We start from the raw sequence: 22,644 nt of genomic DNA, 5'->3' as shown, positions 1-22,644 counted from the left end.
AAATAAGTTTGAATTGTACATCAGATTTACTTTATAAGTATACTATCATTCTGGAAATTGAAGCATATTCCCACAGTGTAGCCAGCCATTCTTCCATAGCAGAATCAAAGATCTTTTGCAGTAGAAAGTGAATATAATCCTTGCAGCTGTCAACCCATACAATGTTGGTTCTGTATTATTTTGAGAAAATACACAGTTTAATAAATGTTAATATCTCAGGATGGAATGGAATTATGACTTTCAAAATTTGTTGCATTTTGCAATGAATGATTTTGTAATACTGTTGGGCTTTGCAACATTGCCACCAAATATAGAAGAAAGATCTGTTATTTTCATTGTACTTCCAGCATTTCGGGGGTAAGGAGTTGTTCATTCTGGCAATCATAACTGGAGTAATATACTAATGGTAAAGCATCTTATATCAATTCTCTCTGAGTATAATATTCAAAGTAAATTTAATATTTTTTCTACTGGAACTTCCATTGTTCCATCTCTATAACTACATTCAAGTTTTGCATTCATTTATAGTGGTGCTTAAAAGTTTGTGAACCCTTTTGAATTTTCAACATTTCTACATAAATATGACCTAAAATGTGATCTGTTCTCCTCACAAGTCCTAGAGCTAGAAAAAGAGAACCCATTAAACAAATGAGTCAAAAACATTATACTTGTTCATTGATTATTGAGAAAAGTGATCCAAAGTTACATCAGGCCTATAACCTGGAGATCTTCCTGGGATCATGGCTCTTGCTGGAAGAGGAGATAGAGGCTGTGGCTGTGAAGGCCTTTGCCCAGTTTCAGCTGGTGTTCCAGTTGTAGCCTCTCCTGAATGGGAATCACTGATTACAGTCATGCATGCCCTCATCCCTTCTTGTTTGGATTGTTGTAATTCCATGTGCTGGGTGTTCTGAGGATTTTATTATAGTAACAGAAGTAATAATTAAACTGTTCTTTTCTACTTCTCACACAGCATTCTTTTGACTTCCCAATTTTAGTGTAGGAGTTTCTGGTGGTCTCCCACCCCTGTACTATCCATGTTGGACCTTGAATTTTTCATATGCTAAAGTCAGTTAGGTTATAGTCACTTGCTAAGTGTAAACTTACAGAAATCTGCTTTTATTTTTGTAGGATTGGTCAGTGGTGATGCTGTGTTTAGACAAAAATAGTTAAATCATGCATATCATTTTATTCTTTCCAATGTAAGGAATGTTGGAAAGGAACTGTATAAAGGGTGTTGGGACTTGGTCCATCTGTGTATGTTCATCAGTATGATAACTCCTCTGAAACTGAACAGAACAGGACCAGATTTAGTGGCAGGGGGTTGAGGAAGGAGAAGCCAGCAAAAAAAGAAAAAGGGGAAAAAAAGATTAAGTTTAAAAAGGGGTTGGATTGGACTAAGAGTTGTGGTGGGGGGAAAAAATTCCCTCAGTGTGCCCCTATGGGAGAAATGGTTGGGTAGTGGTTCAGAATGTCGATGATGGCTCTGTTCTAAGTCTCTCCCTCCATTCCGGACTCAGGGAAAATTGTCTGCAGCCCTCCCTGGCCTTCCCAATACAAAGCAGGAACAAAAACGCACACAGACACACACACACAGATGCAATATAACTTTGTTACACAGAAGAATATACACATACCTCTTATAGCCACTGCTGATAAAGAGATTAGAAAGAATTTCAGAAGCTATGTTCCTCATACTTTTGCTTTCTAGTTATTCTTCCCAGCCCAACAAAATGTTGGGAAGAAGTTATGTAACAGGAATCAGGACTCTGTCCATCTTCCATCAGTGCTATAACTTTCTGGAAACTGAACGTAATGCAACCGATTTTGATATGGGAGGAGAAGCTGGCCCCAAAAAAAGATTGTGTTTGAAAATGGGCTGGATCAGGCTGGGGGCTGCAGATACCCCTTACCCCCCTTATTCAGAATAACAAAGACTGGCTGTCATGGATTCTCCATCAGCAAATTTAAATCTCTGTTACTGGCTAATTGTTAGACTGTTTATGTGTACTTCCTTTAAGTACCTTTCATCTGAATAGTGCTGTTGTCATAGCCAAATACTTTTTTTTCCTGTTTCTGTTCCGGTAGGAACAAAAGACCTTGGATCCAGGACTGCGATAATGAAAATGCTTTCATTTGACAACTGTTCTATCAAATGGGAATTTCTAATATAATTGGCTAGTGTTTCTAGTCACAGTAGTACATATACCAAAATGAGATGTTGCAGAGGCACCATTTGTCTATGTGATGTCATTTAGAAGTTGGAACCTATATGAAAGTACCATAACACTTTATCTGAAAAATTCAAAGAAGCCAAAAAACCAGCACGTCAGTTTGGTTAATATCTACTACATGTTCTTTAACTTACTAAGGAGTAACTTGTTCAAGACTTCCGGTGAAGAAATGGCGGACTGATGATGGCTCCGAAAAGCGGAGTGGATGACTATAGAAGAATGAAGAGCTGGCAAGTAGACTGGCTCTTTGATACTTTCTTTCTGGACAAGGAGAGGACCTGAGATTGACCACAACTTATGCAGACAGCTGCTCCTCACAAGGAGACCACAAGACAGAGGTCTCTGGTGGGTTTAGAACTCTGGGAGATGAGGAAATAGTCATCTTTTTGCTGAAACTGCAGTCAGCACCTTCAAAAGGACATTGGGTTCACATATTTCTTTTTGTAATCACTTTCGGAAATTACTTGATAACTGCTTTTCAGTTATTAGGAACCTTTGGATTGACACATTTTACAGCACTGGGTGAGTTTCCTTCAATCCTTAGTGAAAGATGTTTTAGCTACAAGTTTAAGAACTTAATTTTTAAGTTTTAATTTAAACTAATTTAAATTTTTGGGAATAAACAGCAAAAGGATGATTAAAACTTTGATTTTAGAAAGTTACAAACAGATTAAGGGTTGAGATAAATTTGAAATAAGATTTTGGAATTAATTATAAAGAATCCTTTCTGTGGGAAAATGCTTTTGTTTTGAATTTTTATAAAAAAAACATAATGATAAAATTGGACACCAGAGGGAACTAGAGTTTATAATTAAAGGAGAAGAACATTCAAACCCGACTTAGAAATACAGAATGAAGCAAAATATTTTAACATTGGACATATTGAAGGATATTTTTGAACAATGGACCCAGATGTTAATTTTAATAGTGTCTATCTCTGTAGATACACTGTGTTTAAAAGATGTTATGGAAGAGGAACAAGTTTTACCTGACAAGATCAAAACTGATTCGAAAGTGGATTTAAAAATGACAGGCTACAAGAATGACATGGAAAAAGATCTTATACTGGACATACAAAAGAAACTGGCTGATGTCTTAATAATTAAAAGGGATATACAAATAACAAACCAAGAAAGTGACCCAGATAATTTTCCTATATTGGATTTATAAAAGCAACTTACTATTAAAATTTTGAAGAATTTTGTGAGAAGGGACAAAGAAAAAATGAAAAGAAATAAATTTCTAGGACATTATTTGAAGGGACTAAAGATCCTTCTTTAAAGATCATAAAGAAGGAATATAAAGTTGGTTTATTTGATCAAGGTTAAAATCAATATGTTGTTATCTCTGGTTACCTCCTAATGGACTTTTGCTGACATCAGGACAAGGCTTTATGGATTTGTTTGTAGATAAGAGATGGGATATGGGAAGAAGAGATCATTTGTTATACTTTAAGAGAAGATGATAAGTTGTTAAAATTGTTTACACTTGTGATAAAGGGGGAAGTCATTTCTTTATATATTTATTTTCTTTTTCTTTACTATATTCTTATTTTTTATTTTCTATATCTCTATTTTTTCTTTTTTCTTTTCTGCACCTTCTGTTTTTCTTTTTATTATTTTAATTTTTTCAGTTTTTATTAGTCTTTACTGTTGTAATTGTAATTTTTAATAAAATTACTATATATAAAAAAAAGGAGTAACTTGTTCATTCTCAAATAGCCATTGACTATTACTTTTGCTTTCACTCTGTTGTTATGACATAATGAAATAATACACAGTCTCTCATTGCTAAATATAAGACTTGTGGTAATCTATATTTCTGGGTTGAATTAGGGTTGTTGTTTTTTTTGCACCTGTACATAACCCATCTTCTTTTGTGGCACTTTGTCATATCATTGTGTAAAGTGAAATTCAAAGGGAAAATTGCAGTAAGCAGCAGAAAAAAAATCTTGTCTTTAATAATTCAGAAATCCATACTTTACTTTTATACTTGAATACTTCTAGGAGTGTTAGTTGAATTGCTATTGTTATTTTAAAGATTTATATTGATATTTTAGACTGTGTGTGCACATTACCTTCCATGCCTTGAAATGTTAACAATTGACCATCTCTTTATGGGAGTTCACTTTGTCATTTGTCTCTGCCATGAACAGAATATTATCCTTATAAAGGTTTTTTTTTTTTTATTCTGTCTGTCACAACAGACATATAGTATCACAAATAATAAAAATGTTGATCTATAAAATTTTTGGAATTAGGGTTTGATAGCACATGGGAGATTAACTCAAAGGGCGGCTGCAGTGATGGGCATGGCCTGTCATTGAGCTCTCATTTGCCAGAAGATCTTACCAGACAGTGTCAAAACTTTTGACAACCAATCCCAGACCAAGATTCTCAAATAGGCTTCTCTAACCAGATTTATTAAAAGGGTAGAAGTTACAGAAATCCTAAAACCAAATGTTTCACTCCACTTTACTTCTGATATTACTAGGGCAGATCTTTCTTCTCTTTCCTGGTAAGAACCTTTTATGGAGAGCTAGCTACTTGTGCAGATAATAAAAGAATATCAGATGTTCTGAATTTGCAATATTTTTCAAGCCATCACCCACTCTCTGAGGCATTGAGAAGACCATAGCACGCAGAATGTTTTCTACCACCCAGTAGGGTATTTGTGAGATCTGAAAAACATTGCTATAAATAAATGTTCAGGGAATCATTTTTAAAAAGTCAAGTGGGATAGCGATTCTGGTGGCACCAAGGCAGGTAGGTATCCAGGGATACATTTGTACCCTTGGTGCTATGTTTCCTATCCTTGCCCTAAAAGTTTTCTTTTGTTATGGAACACAGCTCAAGGTGAACCCTTTGCTTCTCACCTGTTTTTTTTTTGAAAATCTCGCTCTCATTTGCTCTTCTAGCAGGCTCCACTGTCTATTTCTTTTGGATCATTAGGAATTAGAAGGAGAACAATTTTGGGAAGAAGAGATGTGAGACCGCTAGATGGCATCTCTTTCTTTCTTTAGGGTTGGTTCTTTGAAATGTCACACTATCTGCTGAGTAAATTGGCTCATTCAGGAGTAAGCAAATCTCTTGTTTGTTCACCTCCCCAAGCATTATAGTTCTGTTCTTGTTGAAAGCCTAAGAAACTTCCTAAGGTCCTTACATAGTTACATTAAAATGAGGCAGGTCTGTATAATATCTTGCCTGAGGCCTAAAGTATGAATAGCTATGAAACATTAATAAAAAGTTCAGATTTGCGTGCTGCTTTAATTTTTATTTATTGCCATAAATAAATGGTCTGGAAATACGTGAAACTGCTTTGTATCTGGTGGTCCATTTATTTATTTATCTGAGTAATATATAATCTGGCAAGATGGCTCTTGAGTAAATGACTTTTCCAGTTCTTTCAACCTATGATGCCAGGAAACATAACATTGCTAATTTTCATATATTACATCAAGTCAGGATTCCTTGTGATTTGATCAAACATCTGTTTCTTCAATTCAACGTTGTTTAGAAAAGATTGGTTCTGAGCAGCTTGGCAAATAACTTAAAATACCTGTTCTTTAGTTACTGAGATCTGGAATTTCCGGATTATCCCCGGGAATTGGATAGTCTCTCCCTTTTTTTTAAATAAAATGTTGCAAAATAGCTGGGCTGTGCTTCCAAAGTAAAGAGCCAGTATTTCTACCACTATTTTCATTTGATTTTTGAACAACGCCTTCTCACGTCATGGAAATGGCTGTTGAAGACCAACCCTTAGCTTTAGAAGCATACCCCAACTACGGAAAAAGCTTAAAACAAACAAAAAGAGAGAGAGAGGAAATGTCTGCCTTAGGCCCTTGATGTTGAAGAACAGCGTAAGTGATTGGACAACATCAGGTGAGTGGTAGAGAGGTGCAAGAATAAGGGGTAATTGAACTGGGGGGAGAGATAATAAGAGAAGAGAAACAGCACAAGGGTTTCTACTTGTTTTCTGGTTGGAGGGTTATTTGTGCATATGTGTACAGTATTTGTATTTGCTTTAGGAAGTATGTGTGGGGAAAATGGATTTGTGAGTGAACTTTGTATTGGCTTAAGGAGTAGTTTGTATTCCAGGACTCAGTTCCACATCTTCTTGTATGTGAGTTCCTAGACTGTCTGTGATAACCTCTATGACTAACCATACTTTGCATTACCAACTTAAAGCCAGAAGTGATTTTTCTTTAACAATTTGGACACATTGATTTGATCTTGCAGAGCAAACTCATAAATGTGTGTAGGTGGCAATTTACATGCAGGAATCCATCACACTTCAAAACAATATTGCATTTATATATGAATCATCTTGGTAAATAAGCTGGGAGTATTGATGATTTTATCTTATGTCTTCTTATGATTCATTTTGCAGAAACTGTATTTGACAGTCATTTTACATGAATTCCATTCACATGGGGATGTTTTGTAGAGAACATCAGACTAATGAATTAGCCAGCATACTTCTAGAATTACATGGGCCAGCCTCTTAGAGCAGATCACATTTTTTAAAATATAGAGAAATACAGGATGTTAACAGTTGGCATTTTAATTGGCTTTGCAGTAGGACATGATTTTTATGTGAAAATATTGTACCTAAAATATAACTGAAGGTGGTACTATCTTTTGTAGATTCCTCCATGATAACTGATGTTGGTTGGGAAGGCCTTGCATAAGGTAATCTTCCCAAAGATTAATGAGGACCTGGAGTGATACTTCTTTAGTGGTTATGCTGATGTTGTGGAATGTCCATTAAGGGAAAATCATTCAACCAATGTTTGTATTTCTGAGCAGACAATGCAAATTTGGCTGTTTTCAGCAAACATTTACAGCTATCCTGGATCAAGATGAACATTTTGCATTTTGTGTTACCATTGGCTATTGAATAATGATTTTGAATGTTGTACTTTAGAAAAGCTTTTTATGAGTTTTATAGAAACTTCAAAATATATTGGGGAGATATATTTTTTTTTACTCCATTTCCCAGAATGGTACACATTCTGAATTGCCATGCAGTTTACCTTTTGTGTTGCAGAAATTATGTTTCTAGCCTGCTTTATTACACAAGAGCTTTAGAATGCCTTAAAGTAAAAGAAAAGAAAAACCATTAAAATGTAGAATATTGTACAGTGAAACTGATACAGTAGTTTTAAAGCAGTCTTATGCTTGTTCATTGAGAACTCCAACTACATTCATAACACATAAGTGCATATAAAATTGTAGACCAAATGTTTCATTTGGCATTTAATATGCAGCTTTTGGATAACCATGAAGCATAAATTGCATTGACATGGAGGACTCCAAGGTTTACCAGTCATAAATATCATGCAACAATTTTGCCTTTTAAGTGGAAAGAGGAGTGGGTTACAAATGTTGGGCAGCATCAGGTGGACCTTTCTCAAAATTCATTGAATGAGGTAGTTTTACTGTGAAACAGAAGCTTTTGTAAAAACATCTTATGCTTGCTTTGGATAGTTTGGAGAAATCTGTTGAATGCTTCTGAAAGTGTTTTGTGTTGTTCAATACAAGAATGTGTGCCTCATAATTGAATGTTCATGGGAGTGAACAGAAGCTTGACATTCCATTCCCTCCTCTAAGATATCTGTTGCCTTTTGCCCTTTCTCAGTTAGCTATTCCATCAAGCTGTGGAGTAGAAAAAGAAAAGAGAAGCAAGGCTATTCCATTGCCTCTGCTGAGAAACTAGAACTTTTGAATGATGCTTTCCTTGTTAGCTCCGGATTGGTCACTTAAAAGGATATGTCTAAAATGCCTTAAATACAGTAAGAACCAGTTATAAAGTGAGGCATTTATTTGCATAAGCTTTCACATCTCATGACATAGTGAGAGTAGGCTATTGCTAGTGAATACTATAAAACAAATGCACCAGCTACATACTGGGTTGTTTTCCCCCTGCTCTTGAAGTCTTTACTTGATTCCTCTTCTCTGTGTGAAATGGAGATTATTGAAGACAGTTTCCTACTGCATTATCTAAAATGACATTGAGACAGAACTCCTTGATAACATCTTTAATGTGTTTTTAACGATCTTTAGAATATAAGCAAAACAGCTGCTGAAATATTTTAATGGTTTATAACTCAAACCCAACATTCTCTATTTGTTAACTTTATAGCCTGCCCTTCTTCTAGGACCTCTAGATTTCATATAGCATTATCTCCTCCATTTCCCCCCCCCCCCCATAGCTACAGTACTGTGGACTAGGCTAAAGTGGGAGATTGGAATTGGCTCAAAGGCAGTCATTGAACTTCTCTGGCTGACAACGGACTTGAACCAGGATCTTCCTCGTCTTAATTCTTCATGTTAATCACTGCCCTGGGGCACTACAGTGATGTAACATGGGTTTTGAGGTATAGAAATTGATTGATACCTAAAGATTCTAATCTGAGTGATTAGATAGGAGATGAATGCAATTAATGGTATTCCTAATTTTGCTCCAGTTTATAAATTAGGCTTGCTAAACTTGTTCCTGCTTCTCTTCTAAACAATGAAATATGATTTCTATCCTCTTACTTGAATCATCCAGCATTTATTTCATTTTTGAAAAATCAATCCCTGATGGAAGACCTCCTGCAGTGGAGATAAGATAGAGTGTAAGAGTATTGGATGAAATTGCTCCTGAGTGGCCTTTACTAAGTTAACTAATCCTAGGGTGTGCCATAGTTCTCCAAGGAGCTCTGAGAAATGAAGTGAGTAAAAAGACACCTAGAGGAGTGGTAGCAAAAGACAAAAAGTGATTGAACGCAGTATAGGATTATGGTGGTAACAGCAATGAAGGGAAGCCTACTTCTCACTGCTTGCCACATTCACGGGTAGGCTGATAGGCTGCTGTGACATATTTGCAAAGTTCTTTGTGAATCAGATTTTTTAGATTTACTTGGAATTAGTCATGAGATTGATGTAATTGATTGTGATGTTTGCTTAAAAGGGGTTATCAATACATTAAACACCTTTTCTTTTGAATCAATAAGCATATGTGTCTTACTTGTAGGGAGAGATGAAACCTTGCAGTCTGTCAGACCATCTTTCCTTGAATATTTTGAACAAAAGGAAAAAGAGAATCGACAAAACAGCTATGGAAGGCAGGTGCCTGAAAGATATTCCTCAGATTGGAGAGTTCCTCTGGATGGTGATTATGAATTTGTAAGTAAAATACTCCTGGCCTGTTCTAGCATTATAATTTTTTCTGTTTTTATTACTATAAAAAGAAATAACCAATTCAAAGGCAAACTTGAAAAAAAAACACAGAAAATACTTTAGTATTATATTCAAAAATGTAAAGTGTTTATTTAAAGCATACAATTTAAAAGCATTTAGAATACAAATAATGTATTGTGAGTAAATCAGTTACTGTGAAAATGGTTTATAACAGTTTTGATTGCTAAATGGTTATCATTATTGTGGCCACTGTTCTTGGGATCTCTCAGTAGCACATTTAGGGACAAGTTCTGAAGTCTATCCTACAATACCTTTTGAAAAGTTGTAAGAATAGGAGGACCTAAATTTAATTGACTTGGTTTGCTTGGGCTGTTACAGTGTTATTTGTCTTCTGTAAACTAGTTTTGATTAAGAGGAATTTTTTCCTATAGGCCAGAGAACATGAAGCTATAGTAACCATCTTGTTATTGAGAGGTAGATTTTTAGCAAGTGTTTCTTGTAGCATTTTTAATAGAATCTTTCTCTGAATCATTCCTTCAAGCCGCAGCAAAGACAGAGAAGTGGACCAGAGTAACTACTAGTTTTCTTTATTTGTCTCCTAAATGTTGTTCAGCAGCCCTGCCTATCAGATTGCAGCAGAGGGAGAGAACAACAGGCTGTTTTTGGGCCCGACTGACAGTCCAGAAGTATTTGACTCTTCTCTTTAAATTGTTTTAGCTAATCATAAGATTGACAATTTTGGCTTTTTTAAAGCTAATTCAGATAGTTGTTAATGGAGCTAGGTAACATAAAAGATCCTGGGCCTGAATTTACTTGCTTTCCATTTCGTTTCCCATTCTTTTTTTCTTTCAGGCCATTCTTTTTAGATTGTAAGTTTGAGGTCAGAGACTGTCTCTCCTTTTTATTGATTTGTAAGCCATTCTGGGAGCCTTTGTGGCTGAAAGGAAGGTATGAATGCTATAAATAAATAAAATACGTTGACACTGACAGAGCTTGGAAAATCATTCTAATTTTGTGTACCCTAGATAGATTGTAAGATCTGTGTTGATCTAGCTAAGTTCTTAAGAATCTGAATAAGATTATTGTGATCCTTTTTGAGCCTTTTGATTTTATGTGGATAAATTTCTTCTGTGAACTGCAGAATTTCATTCTGTATATTTCTATGATGCCTTCTGAGATATGGTAACTAGTCTTCCATTCTTTATATAGAAATATAAAGGGCTGAAATCTTGTGTCAGCATAATACAAATGACAAGATTCTTGCAGTTGAAAATATTTTGATAGTAGTTTCATTAATATTTTAGATTACGGTGATATTTCTACTGTATACCAAATCAGATTTCTAGTTGCTCAGACTGTCATTTTTATTAACTCTTGGGCAGGTAACTTTTTATCTGCTCTTCCAGACCAGGGATTTTACTTAGAAGTGTTTGCATAAAAAAAATCTAAGCATCTTCTTCAGAGTTATGTGCCTTTAGAGGTATCATGTACTACTTAGTGCTCAGCTTTTAAAAACAGAATTGTATTCTGGTTGACATAAACTGTTACTGAAGGAAATCCGTTATTTAAGATGTAGCCTTTTTCCTGCTGTGTTCTGTGTAGCTAATAGCTAAAGGAATAAACTTTAGCATGAAAATTTGTAGGTGATGAGTGTTGGGTGGAAGAGTTCTGTGTACAGAATTACTGATTACAGTAATCAAGAGCACTTGTAGTAATTTAACAGCAAAGACTTGACTAGCATTACATCAGGTTATATAATTAGTGTTATACTGTTGCAGTTTTGAACAAATTATTTTATTTTTTCATTCAAAGGTTTTGTTGATAAGTGTTCCCTTTCTATTTTTTCTAAACTGTTCAGATTTTTATAATACAGAAAAGTTTTATATTGCATTTCTAATCTGCTTTAAACCTCTTCAAGATTATTTGGCCCACTCAGTTTCATTTGTAAATTGGGAGACGTCAGAAAAACAGTAAGAAGATAGTGACACTCAATGCAGATTTACCCAGAATAGTCATGGATAAGGCTATTCACTATGAACATTCAGGCCTAGATAATAATTCCTAGACAACCTGCTTGTGTGTACATAAACATGGAGATTGCAATTATTAAGTTCTGTTTAATAGAGGGTTTTTTTTTAAATGACTTTTTTTTTTTATCCCTCAGCATAACCTGACAAAAATATTTTTGGGAAAAGCCAGTAAGAACAACTGCCTTCATTTCTACATCATTCGCAGCTGTTGAACCACATTAAAGTGGTTCTTTTATTACATTTCATTAGTTATGTTTCTATTATTCTATTCTAACTATTTCATTAGTTCAAAAGAACTGGGTGTTCTTTTATTACATTTCATTAGTTAAAAAAAAGTAGTCTCCCTTGATTCAAGTTAAACATTTTCACGTAGTTCTCCTGACAACAATACAGAATTTGTTTGCCATTAATCTAGCTTTTTTTTCCACAGTTGTTTTTTGACTTCTCAGTCTAGCCTACAGCCGTGGGGTTCCCTGGAGATTTCCCATCCAAGTTCTGGCCAGGTCCAAGAAATCACAAAGTCACTTAGATGCCACCAATTAGCAAATTCACGTATTTTTATTGCAGGTGTGTGACTAAATCAAAGGAGATTTTTTTTTCTGTGATATACTAAACATCCTTTTAGCATGTCATTCTATAACTGAATTTTCTGTTTACATACATGCCGTAAATACTAGTGTGTTCTAGACACTTTCAGTGTCACATATTACTTTAAATTCTCTTTTAACAAAAAGTGTTCAGTAGGAAGCTGGCGCACTGCAGAGTGCTGACATCCAGCATTGTACTTATTTGTAGCGATGTTTTTGGCTTCTCCAGTGGGATAGAAAAGAGTATCCTGGGTGGGCTGACTTGTCTTCTGGTTAAATGGGTTTTTCCATCTGGCCAGGTCCATCCTGACAGCCATCTTAAGTGCATCTGCCACACCCCCCAACATTCCAAATGTGCTTCTAGTTCAAAATAGTTACTCGTCCTTTTTGTAGAAACTATTGGAAGCAGTCAGGAGCTTATTAGGGAGTTACTCAGTGGTATATGAATGGTTCAACTGCACAAATTACAGGTCTGGTCTGGTGCTGCCTGTGGCAATGCAGATTTGAAGGAGAGATGCTGCTTTGGATTATAGGGAGGCACCCATATTGCACCTGCCAGCAGCTGCTTTAAGCAGCAGTGTCCTTTCTCCAAGATTGAATGGCTGCCATCTGCAGCTGCTGCAGGATCCTTTAAGGAATTGCTGAGACATGTTGAGTGTCATGCTCTGAAATACATTTTTTTCTTCTGTGTAGAGAGCCATGGAGATGGCCTTGAAGGGAATGTTCAGAAGCCATTACAGAAACAAGGGCAGGAACATTCTTTAAGCCTGGGGAAAGGAGATACTGTTAGGAAGAGACTTGAGTGGCTCCTCCCTGACTAAGCAGACTTGCAAGATTCTGTTACTACAGCCTATCTCAATAAAACACAGTTCTAGTCTTCCTGTGGAGTCAGTTTCCTGATCTAGTCTACCTCATAGGGCTGGTACTCCAAATCCAAAGCTCTGTGCAGTCCTAGTCCTACCTCATTGTATACCGTGGAGGTAAGGTGCAATCTGATGTTTTTAAATGTGCAGCAATTGTAAAAGAAAGTGCTTCATGCCCCCATTTTCAACATGTTGAAAGCATTGTGTATGTGTGATACACTTATTTATTCAGTTTTTTAGTTTACTAAATCGATTTATATGTCCATGCATCTCGCAGATGTGACTCTGGGCAGCTAATAACACATTATAAACAATGCAAAAAACCAGTATCAACAAAGCATGAAAAACCTGCAGTAGTCACTCAGCAGAACAATAACATCTCAGGGGCCATCTAACCTCCCGATCCTGATGCTGTAGAGCACATCCAGGTCTTAAGTGCTTTGCAAAAGGCCAACAGGGTCAGGGCCAATCACCAGTCATGGAACTCATTGCAGAGAATTTAGTGCTTTGACATTTGAGAGAACAAATATTAAATCTAGCCAATCCAGTTGCCTGGATTGACTGTGGAAAATGTTGAATAGTGTTTGAGGCTTTATAGGTTTTAACATATGTTGTATAATTTCAAGTCCAGGCTAAATTATGTAAATTTTTAAATCGGATCATTGATTGATTCTTGTATCTCTAATAGTTTCTTCTCCAACAGCAGCTCTAAAGCCTTTCCCTGTTTGGGAATAACCCCATAGGATGCTGAGTATTAAGTTTGGAATCTTCTATATGCAGAGTGTGTTTTCTGTAGAAAACTTTTACAGTAGAATAGGTCCATAACAAAGGTCAAGTAACCAAAACTTTCAGTATCCTCAAGCGTATTTCACTTTCTAAGATTTGATATATTAAGTGCTTCAAAACAGCTCCAAGGAATGTTAATGGTCTTACCAGTTGCACAGAGGAAACATCTATTATGCTTTATGGAAATGATTGATAGTGAGGCCTTTTAAAATGCCAAGTGATTTACTGTTTATTGATTAATGAAAATATGCTCTCGTTTACAATGACCAATATGCCTGATGATGTATTACAGTTTTTTGCGCCGATGTTGTTTGTCTTATAAATGCTTTGGTATCTTGCTTCTCTTCTCTCTACACATACCCCTCAAATAGTTTATTTTCTTTTTTCTAAATATTAAACTTGATGTTTCTCCTCCTACTCCCCCTTGGCAGCAATCAAACTTGGAGAAAAGTTTGATGCCAAACAAGATCTTCTCTAAAATCTGATTACTGCAAAGAGGTCATATTCAGAGGGGAAGCACTATTTATTTGCTTGCTTGCTTGCCCCAGTCAGTCAACTCTGGGTAGTTAACAGTAAAACATAAAATGACAATCCACAGGAAAATTCAACACTCTCAGACCAGCATAGCATAGCTAAAAATGGTAATATACAGTTCTTAGAAAATTCTTTCTCCCTTCCTTCATTTAGTTTGCGGGAAGACCATCCATTGAAATCAGCGCTGAAGAAGTAGATGAAGCTATAAAGATTTTCCCTTTGGTCCCCATCTCATATGTTCTCTGGTGCTGCAGTGGGTTTTGGAAGTCTCTTCCTCCTCCCAAGGCAAATTATAGCATCTTGGAAGAATCTCAGCATATGTGAAATGGTTGCATGAGAGGCAGTGGGGAAGAAAAAATAGGACTTTCACTGAGTCTGATAGATTTTTTTCTTTTTGTCTCCATCTTTTCCTGTGACTGATTGCAGGAAGAAGAAAAAAAATGCAACCAAGACACTAGATACTTAGTTTTTCAAATAAGTGGGGAAAAATCCTTCCAATATAATCACTCATAATCCTTTAATTGTGATAGGTTAATATTTTAAAGAAGGAAAATGTTTAATAATATTGACTTCACCTAGAGGTAAATGATCCTGTATTAATTGTTTATGTGGCTAAACACTGCTGTGTTCATAATGAACAAGTTTTGTTTCATTTGCTGTGTTTAGAAGGATCCAGATCAATGACATTTTGCTCCAAGATCAAACAAAAGGCATATGTTTTTCTGACCTTGAAACAAAACTCTAATAACACATGTGAATTTGTTTTGAGCTTGTAACATTTGAAAAGACTATTCAGAGTCAGAACCTATACCATTTCATAACATTGGCAGATCGTGAAAAGATGAAATATTGTGATTAAAGGGTTATAAGAAAACAATATTCCATACTAAGATAACTCAATGTCTTATTTGAAAAAACAGATTTCTGTAACTAGCATACAATTATGTAAGCTGTACAGGTAGTTCTTGAGTTACTCAGCAATTGGGACCACATTTGCCATCGCTAGCAATGTGGTTGTAAGCGCAGTGTTACATGACCTCGCTGCTTAGCGGTGACAATCCCAGCAGTCCCGGTTGCCATTGTAACTCCAAGACATGTGGTTGTTAAGTGGGAAGCAGCAGGAGTACCAGGTAAGGAGCACAGGGCTGCCATGAGGAGATGGGGGAGGCCCAACGCAGGCCATGCATAAGCGCAGGGAGGCCAAGGGAAGGAGACCACAGTGCCGCACAAGCACAGGGAGACTGGGGAAAGTAGAGTGCTGTGTGAGCGCAGTGAGGCCAGGGGGACTTATGGAAGTGACTTGCGACCTTCCCTGCTGAGTTCCCTATTGACTTTGCTTGTGGGAAGCTGACAGGGAAGGTCGCAAATGGTGATCATGTGACCATGGGGTGCTGCAACTGTCATAAATATAGGCTGGTTGCCAAGTGCCCAAATTGTGATCATGTGACTGCAGGGGTGGTGTGACAGCCGGAACTTTGAGAACCAGTCATAAATATCACTCGTTCAGCACTGTTGCAACTTTGAACAGTCACTGAATGAGTGGTCGGTAAGTGAGGACTACCTGTATATATTTTGTGGGGTTTTTTCCTCCTTACATTGCTCTTTGCATGGAAATTCTTTTCTCTTTGTTTCACACTTCTGGATTCTGAGACTTCATCTTGCAATCAGGAGGGTTGGAAACTTGGTTCATGAAGGATATAATCTATATATAATTACTTGTGAGTGATTGTAATCAGTGAGTTACTACTGCATAGATACAAATTGGGCTGCATTGCACAAATCAGAATGGTTTGTATTTTTCTGCACTTCAAATGCCTGCTGTAGTTTCTAAGCCACATCGTTCATATTTTATATGTGAATTAGAAGATCCTGCTAGAATGTCCGCTTAAGTATAAACATTGTGGTTTTCTTTTATTGAAGTAATGGATTGGTGTTCTAAGTTGGCTCCTCGTAAGGTAATATGCCCCCATCTCACCCTTCCTTGCAGATTCTCATTTAGGATGATGTATTTCTTTGTGTATTGCTGAATATAATTGCTTGAAATTGTATCTGTGATAAACTTGAGGATTGTCATATAAATGCACACCAGAGAATTTTGGAATTCCATTGCAAATCCACAGTTGTGTGGTACTTCATTCCTAGATTTAGAAACTTTTCTGTCCATATTTGAAATTGAAAAAAGTCACAAAGCTAAGAGCTTGAATTGTTTCCCATTTCTGCTTTCAAATATGATCATTTTTCCTTTCTGTTTTCTCCTCCTACTGAGCTAAAACCCCACTTCATAAACAGGTTCTTCCTTAATTCTTTTCAGAGTTTTGAAAACTCACACTGATATGATTTCCAAAAATATAATCTTTTTTTCATTTTTCTTTGCTATGTTTGTAACAAACTCACTGCAGTATAAAGACTCTTAGGGCTTAAACATTGTTTATAACAGAAGGTCATATTAAGAATGTTTTGTTTTCCTGTATATCTAATCTGAATAGCTGAACTGATTCAATTTAAGTTCATAGCTCAGTGAGATTATCAGTATATTCTTGAGTTTTAGAGATAATGAGAGAGAATTCTGAAAAAACGGAAGTAAGGAATAAATTAAATAATAACAACAACAACATCATCAAAACCTTTGCCAGGCTATCCCACATCCTTTGAATGGACTATCTGAAGCTGTATGGAAAACACCTTCTGAAATGGAATCGCTGCTTAATACAGCCAAAATATTACAATGGAGTTTGGACTGGACAAATGTGCCACCATTGCCATCAACAGGGAAAAAATAGCGAAAACTGAAGGCATCAAGATGCCCTATAGAAATAACATCAAGAATCTGGATGAAGAAAATCACTACAAATACCTGGGCACCCTTTAAGCTGACAACATCAAGCACATTGAAGTCAAGAAGAAGGTTAGTAGTCAATACATCATGAGAGTGAAGACGATCTTAAAGTCAAAACTCAGTGGAGGAAATACTATCAAGGCAATTAACATCTGGGCAATTCCAGTCATTAGATACACAGCTGGAATAGTGGACTGGACTCAAGCAGAACTGGAAGCCCTGGATAGGAAAACCATAAATATAATGACAATGAATCATGTCCTTCATCCATGCAGCGATGTTGACAGACTCTACTTACCAAGAAGCATAGGCGGGTGTGGAATGTTGCAAGTACACCAGACAGTTGAAGAAGAAAAAAGGGCATTGGAAGAATATCTGAAGGACAGTGAAGAAGATGCACTGAAGCTAGTACACCATGAAGGCTTACTGAATACTGAAGAGACCAAACAGGCCTACAAGAAAGATCAAATGAAGAATAGAAAAGAGACATGGCAAGGCAAAGTATTACGTGACCAGTACACAAAAAAACTAGCAGGCAAAGCAGATAACAACAAAACCTGGCAATGGCTAAGAGCAGAAAAGTTGAAGAAAGAGACAGAGGGCTAGTTCTGGCTGCATAAGACCAAGCCTTAAGAACAAATGCATACAAAGCCAGAATCGAGAAGACAGCAACAGACAGCAAATGCCGCCTCTGCAAAGAAGCTGAAGAAACAGTGGGCCACCTAGTCAGCTGCTGCAAGATCACACAGACTGACTACAAACAATGGCATGACAAAGTAGCAACAATGGTGCATTGGAATATTTGCCAGAAATACCACTTGCCTGCAAGCAAGAACTGATGGGACCACAAAACAGACAAAGTAATAGAAAATGAAGACGGTAAAGTGCTCTGGGACTTTAGAATCCAGACAGACAAGCACCTGCCCCACAACACCCCTGACTTAACAATTGTTGATAAGAAAGACAAAAATAGTAGACATTGCAATAGCTGGAGACAGCAGAATAGAAGAGAAAGAACTGGAGAAAATCACAAAATGCAAAGACCTGCGAATAGAAACAGAATGACTGTGGCAAAAGAAAGCAAAGATAGTACCAATAGTAATAGGCGCCTTAGGTGCAATCCCAAAACATCTGGAGCACCACTTGAAGATCATTGGCATTGACAAAATCACCATCAGTCAATTGCAAAAGGCAGCTTTACTCAGAACAGCTTACATCCTGCAATGATACCTTTAACACCATGAAACAACATCTGCCTATCCCAGATCCTTGGGAAGGACTCAGTACAGTGGTACCTCTAGTTACGAACTTAATCCGTTCCGTGACTCTGGTTGCAACTCGAGTTGGTCGCAACTTGAGGCAAATTTCCCCCATAAGGTTCAATGTAAATACATACGGTTAAGTAGTTCTGAAACATATGCATTTTATTTTTAAACCACAAAAACATGAAAATAGTCGAGATGGTCGACTTGGCCATCTTGTACTCCAAGGCCAGATCAGTCACACGAATACCACGATCGTGCTTTTCTATAATGTCCTTCTTAAATTCGATTGTCACTTTTTTCTTCAAAGCCTTATTCTTGCCAAGCCTGCTCTGCATTTTCTTTGGAGCCATGCTGACAAGCACACCAAACACCTTCCAAACGCCACAAAACACACCACAAGCCTCACGAACGTCTCCTTGCTACCGCGATCTCGCCCACAGGAAGCCGTGACCGTGTGGCAGCAGGGAAAATGGCCGCGGATCCGGTTCGTAACTCGAGGCAGAGTTCGCAAGTCGAGGTAAATTTTTGGGGCTGGAGCTGGTCGTATCTCGAAAAATTCGTAAGGAGGGGCGTTCGTAACTCGAGGTACCACTGTAGGTGGATAAAAATCCCAAATCCAGTCTAAACATCTGACTGAATATGCGACCAACAATAATAAAGGATACAAAACATGTTACTTACAAAAGCCACCAAAAACAGGTCTGACTAATATGTACAAGATTTGATTGCAAGGTTTGCCAATGTATTTTTGAAACAGACTCACTCTTGACCTTGGTGAGCCTAGTTCCCAATTAGCTACTGTCTTTGTTGCAGCAGTGTCACTGAGGTGCTCTACAAGCTTGAAAAATGTGATCTCATTCTGGCTGTATGTCATACAGTGAACTTCTAACTGCAAAGCAGGGATGTTTGCTTGAAAAGATGGCTCTTTACTTCCTTTCTAAATCATTTAACAACATCACTAATATAAAAAGTTAAAAGGAATCAAGACACCCACTTCCTCGGTGTATTGACCATGTCAGAGTAGAGCATGCTTTGGTAGTTATATTTCTCACAATAGCTCTCCAAGATAGTTTGGAATGAGAAACAATATTGACAAAGCCAACTCGGTGAGTTTCATGATTGGAGATCTTTTTTTTTTTTTTTTAATGTAATCAGAGTCCAACTTTTTTCCATCAATTATCTTGACAATGTAACAAGGATTATTTATTTATTTATTTATTTATTTATTTATTTATCAAATTTGTCACCGCTCATCTCACTGAAACGACTCTGGGCGGTTTACAGCAAAGATGAAATTCATTAAAATACAGTGTAAAACAATCCTGATAATAAATAGCTTCCAAGAAAGATGGAGAATTGGCGGATAATTCAAGGGAGCGTCGTCAGGGTGCTAACCACCCCCAAGAGCCCATATAATCCCATGCACACTGGCAGAGCCAGGTCTTTAAACCTTTTCGGAAAGCCGGGAGGGTAGGGGCCCACCACACCTCTTGGGGGAGAATATTCCAAAGGGCAGGGGCAACAGCAGAGAAGGCTCTCCTCCTGGGCCCTGCCAGCAGACATTCTCTCGCTGACAGTGTCCGCAACATGCCCTCTCTCCCTGACTGGGTGGGAGGGGTTGATGTAGTGGGGATGAGACAGTCCCTCAGGTAACCAGGGTGCATGCCATGTAGGGCTTTAAAGGTGATAACCAGCACCTTGAATGGGACCTGGAAGCAAACTGGCACCCAATGCAGCTCCCACAGCAAAGGTGTTACATGTGCCATCCTAGGGGCACTTAATATCATCTGCATGGCTTTATTTTGAACCAGCTGTAGCTTCTGAATACTCTTCAAGGGTAGCCCATGTAGAGCGCATTGCAGTAGTCCAGCCAAGAGATGACCAGGGTGTTAGTGACTGACTGGAGAGCCTCCTGATCCAAGAAGGGGCATAACTGGTGTACCACATGAAGGTGGGCAAAGGCCCTCCTGGCCACGACTGCCACCTGCTCCTCGAGCAGGAGTCATGAGTCCAGGAGGATCCCCAGATTATGCACCGGGCCTGTCTGGGGCAGTCCCACCCGGTCCAAAACCAAAGATGGTAAATTCTCAGATACAGAGTGGTCTCCAATCCATAGCCACTTCGTCTTACCAGGGTTCAGCTGAAGCCTGTTGTTCCCCATCCAGACCCCCACAGCCTCCAGGCACCATGAGATGGTGATTGCGGCATCACTCAAATCACCCAGGATGGAGATGTATAACTGGGTATCATTGGCATATTGATGATACCTCATCCCATGGTGGTGGATGATCTCACCCAGTGGTTTTTTGTAGATGTTAAAAAGGAGCAGAGATAGTACTGAACCCTGTGGCACCCCACAATGGAGGGGCCGTGGCCTGGATCTCTCGCTCCCAATCAACACTGATTGGGATCAACCCTGGAGGAAGGAATAGAACCAGCGCAAAACTGCGCTGCCCACTCCCAACTCTCTAAGTCGTCCCAAAAGGGTACCATGGTTGATGGTATTGAAAGCCGCAGAGAGGTCAAGAAGAGCAAGGATGGATGCACTGCCCCCATCCTGCTCCCGCCAGAGATCATCCATGAGTGTGACCAAGGCCATTTCCGTCCCAGATCCAGGCCTGAAACCTGACTGGAAGGGCTCCAGATAATCCGTTTCCTCCAGGATTCTTTCTACAGTTACCACAAAATTTCACCAGTTTGTGCTATACACAGCCCAGTATTCTGTTGCAACCTTCTGTTCACAATCTCCCTGTATGGATTGCTTTTGTGTTCCATATTGATAGACCTGCTCCATTTCCTAAGTATCCTTAATTATTTGCTTTAGGTTTTGGAGTGACTCAAGTCCAGGATCTTTTTTTTTTTTTTTTTTTACAGTGCTTTGATAAGTGGGCTATAGTGATTTTTGAAATGGGTGATGATCTTCTTGTATTGGTATTGGTAGGGGGAAAGGATATTTGCAGTTATTCGGTAAAAATGATGGCCTCCTACGTTGTTTTCCTGCAGAGTGGCCCATTGTCCTGAGGTCAACTTGATTCCAAAATTCTGCTTTTATACATCAGTTTTGACTTAATATTTGATCCCCAAAATATGGGTTACATGGCAGAGCAGTATTGTCAGTATTTTCTTAACTATTGCAATGTGCTCTACTTGAAAGCCACTCAGAAGCTGCAGCTGGTCCCAGATGTGGTGCACAGATAATTATAGACATAGGTTGTTAGGTCCATGTTACACCTTTGCTCCGTGAGCTGCACTGGTTATCAGTAGGCTTCTGAGTGCAATTCAAGGTGTTGGCTATTACCTATAAAGCCCTTCATGGCATAGGGTCTGATTATCTAAAGACCTTCTGTCTTCCATGGTTTCTGCCCAGCCTGTATGATTGGGCAGAGTTGGCATGCTCCATGTCCCATCCATTAAGTATTGTTACCTGATGAGACCTAGGAAACATACTTTCTGGCACACCATCCCTCTGCCAAATACATCTGGCCCCCACCCTGGCCATGCTGAAAAGAGCCCTGAAAATGTAACCCAGGCTTGGGGTTAGAGTGGGTAGTGGGTCCTGTGTGTTTGATTGTCTTTTAATGGTTGTTTTTCTTACAGAGTTTGGGCATTTTTAATTGTATTTTATTATTATTTTTTCTATAAGCCCTCCAGAGTTATTGTAGAGTTGGACAGCTTTATTTCTAAATAAAATGAATCCCACATCCTGGTAAGGTTGTTTGCTAGTAACTTGTTTCTGTGAATCATAGAGATCATGATGAGTAACTGGTTTTAATGATCTAGTTTAAATTAAATAGCTAAAGTACGTTAGAATTAAAAGTGAGAAGTACTATGCAGAGTCAGAAGTAGGATGGTTAAGAATGCAATCATACTGCAGCTGTTTGTAATAAAGCCTCTTTTGCTCCTTTGTGAAGCGTCTTCAGGAAGGGTGATTATCTCTCTTTATTCCAATGTTGCGCGTATGTGCATTTTCCTAAGCTATTTTTACCCACTTCTTCCCCCTTTTCAAGTGTCTGGATTTGTGAAGTTAATATAGTTCTAGAATTACTGCAGGAAAGTATTGCAACAAGGAGTAAATGAGATAATGTGAGGTCTTCAAAATATGTGTGTTAAATACATTTTATTTAAGAAAATAAATTTTCTTAAACCTGTCTTAAGTTTGAAAGCTAGGGTAGTTGTAACTTCTTTTTACTATTGGCTATAAGCATAATTACTCATGTGTAATTCAGAATGAATTAATGTAATCAAATTCAATGAAATTATCCCATGGGCCTGATGATTCTTTGTTTTTTTTAACTGCAGAGGATTGATTCAGGCTCTTAGAAGCT

The 22,644-nt window shown here is 37.8% G+C and overlaps 1 protein-coding gene across 1 annotated transcript in view; it reads left to right on the top strand.

Annotated features, from left to right (window-relative positions):
- STK4 (serine/threonine kinase 4) overlaps positions 1-22,644 on the top strand; it is a 76,417-nt gene that overhangs the window by 30,068 nt on the left and 23,705 nt on the right. Inside the window, exon 10 of the mRNA XM_007426738.4 lies at positions 9,252-9,403. Coding sequence (XP_007426800.1) covers positions 9,252-9,403 — 152 coding nt within the window. The remainder of the gene's footprint in view (positions 1-9,251; positions 9,404-22,644) is intronic.

Source organism: Python bivittatus, unplaced genomic scaffold (assembly GCF_059951505.1).
Source record: "Python bivittatus isolate LINGU-HERP-01145 unplaced genomic scaffold, Pbiv_v1 ctg000700_np1212, whole genome shotgun sequence".
NCBI lineage: Eukaryota > Metazoa > Chordata > Lepidosauria > Squamata > Pythonidae > Python > Python bivittatus.
The sequence above is the reverse complement of the archived record's forward strand: the minus strand, read 5'-3'. Positions and strand labels throughout refer to the sequence as shown.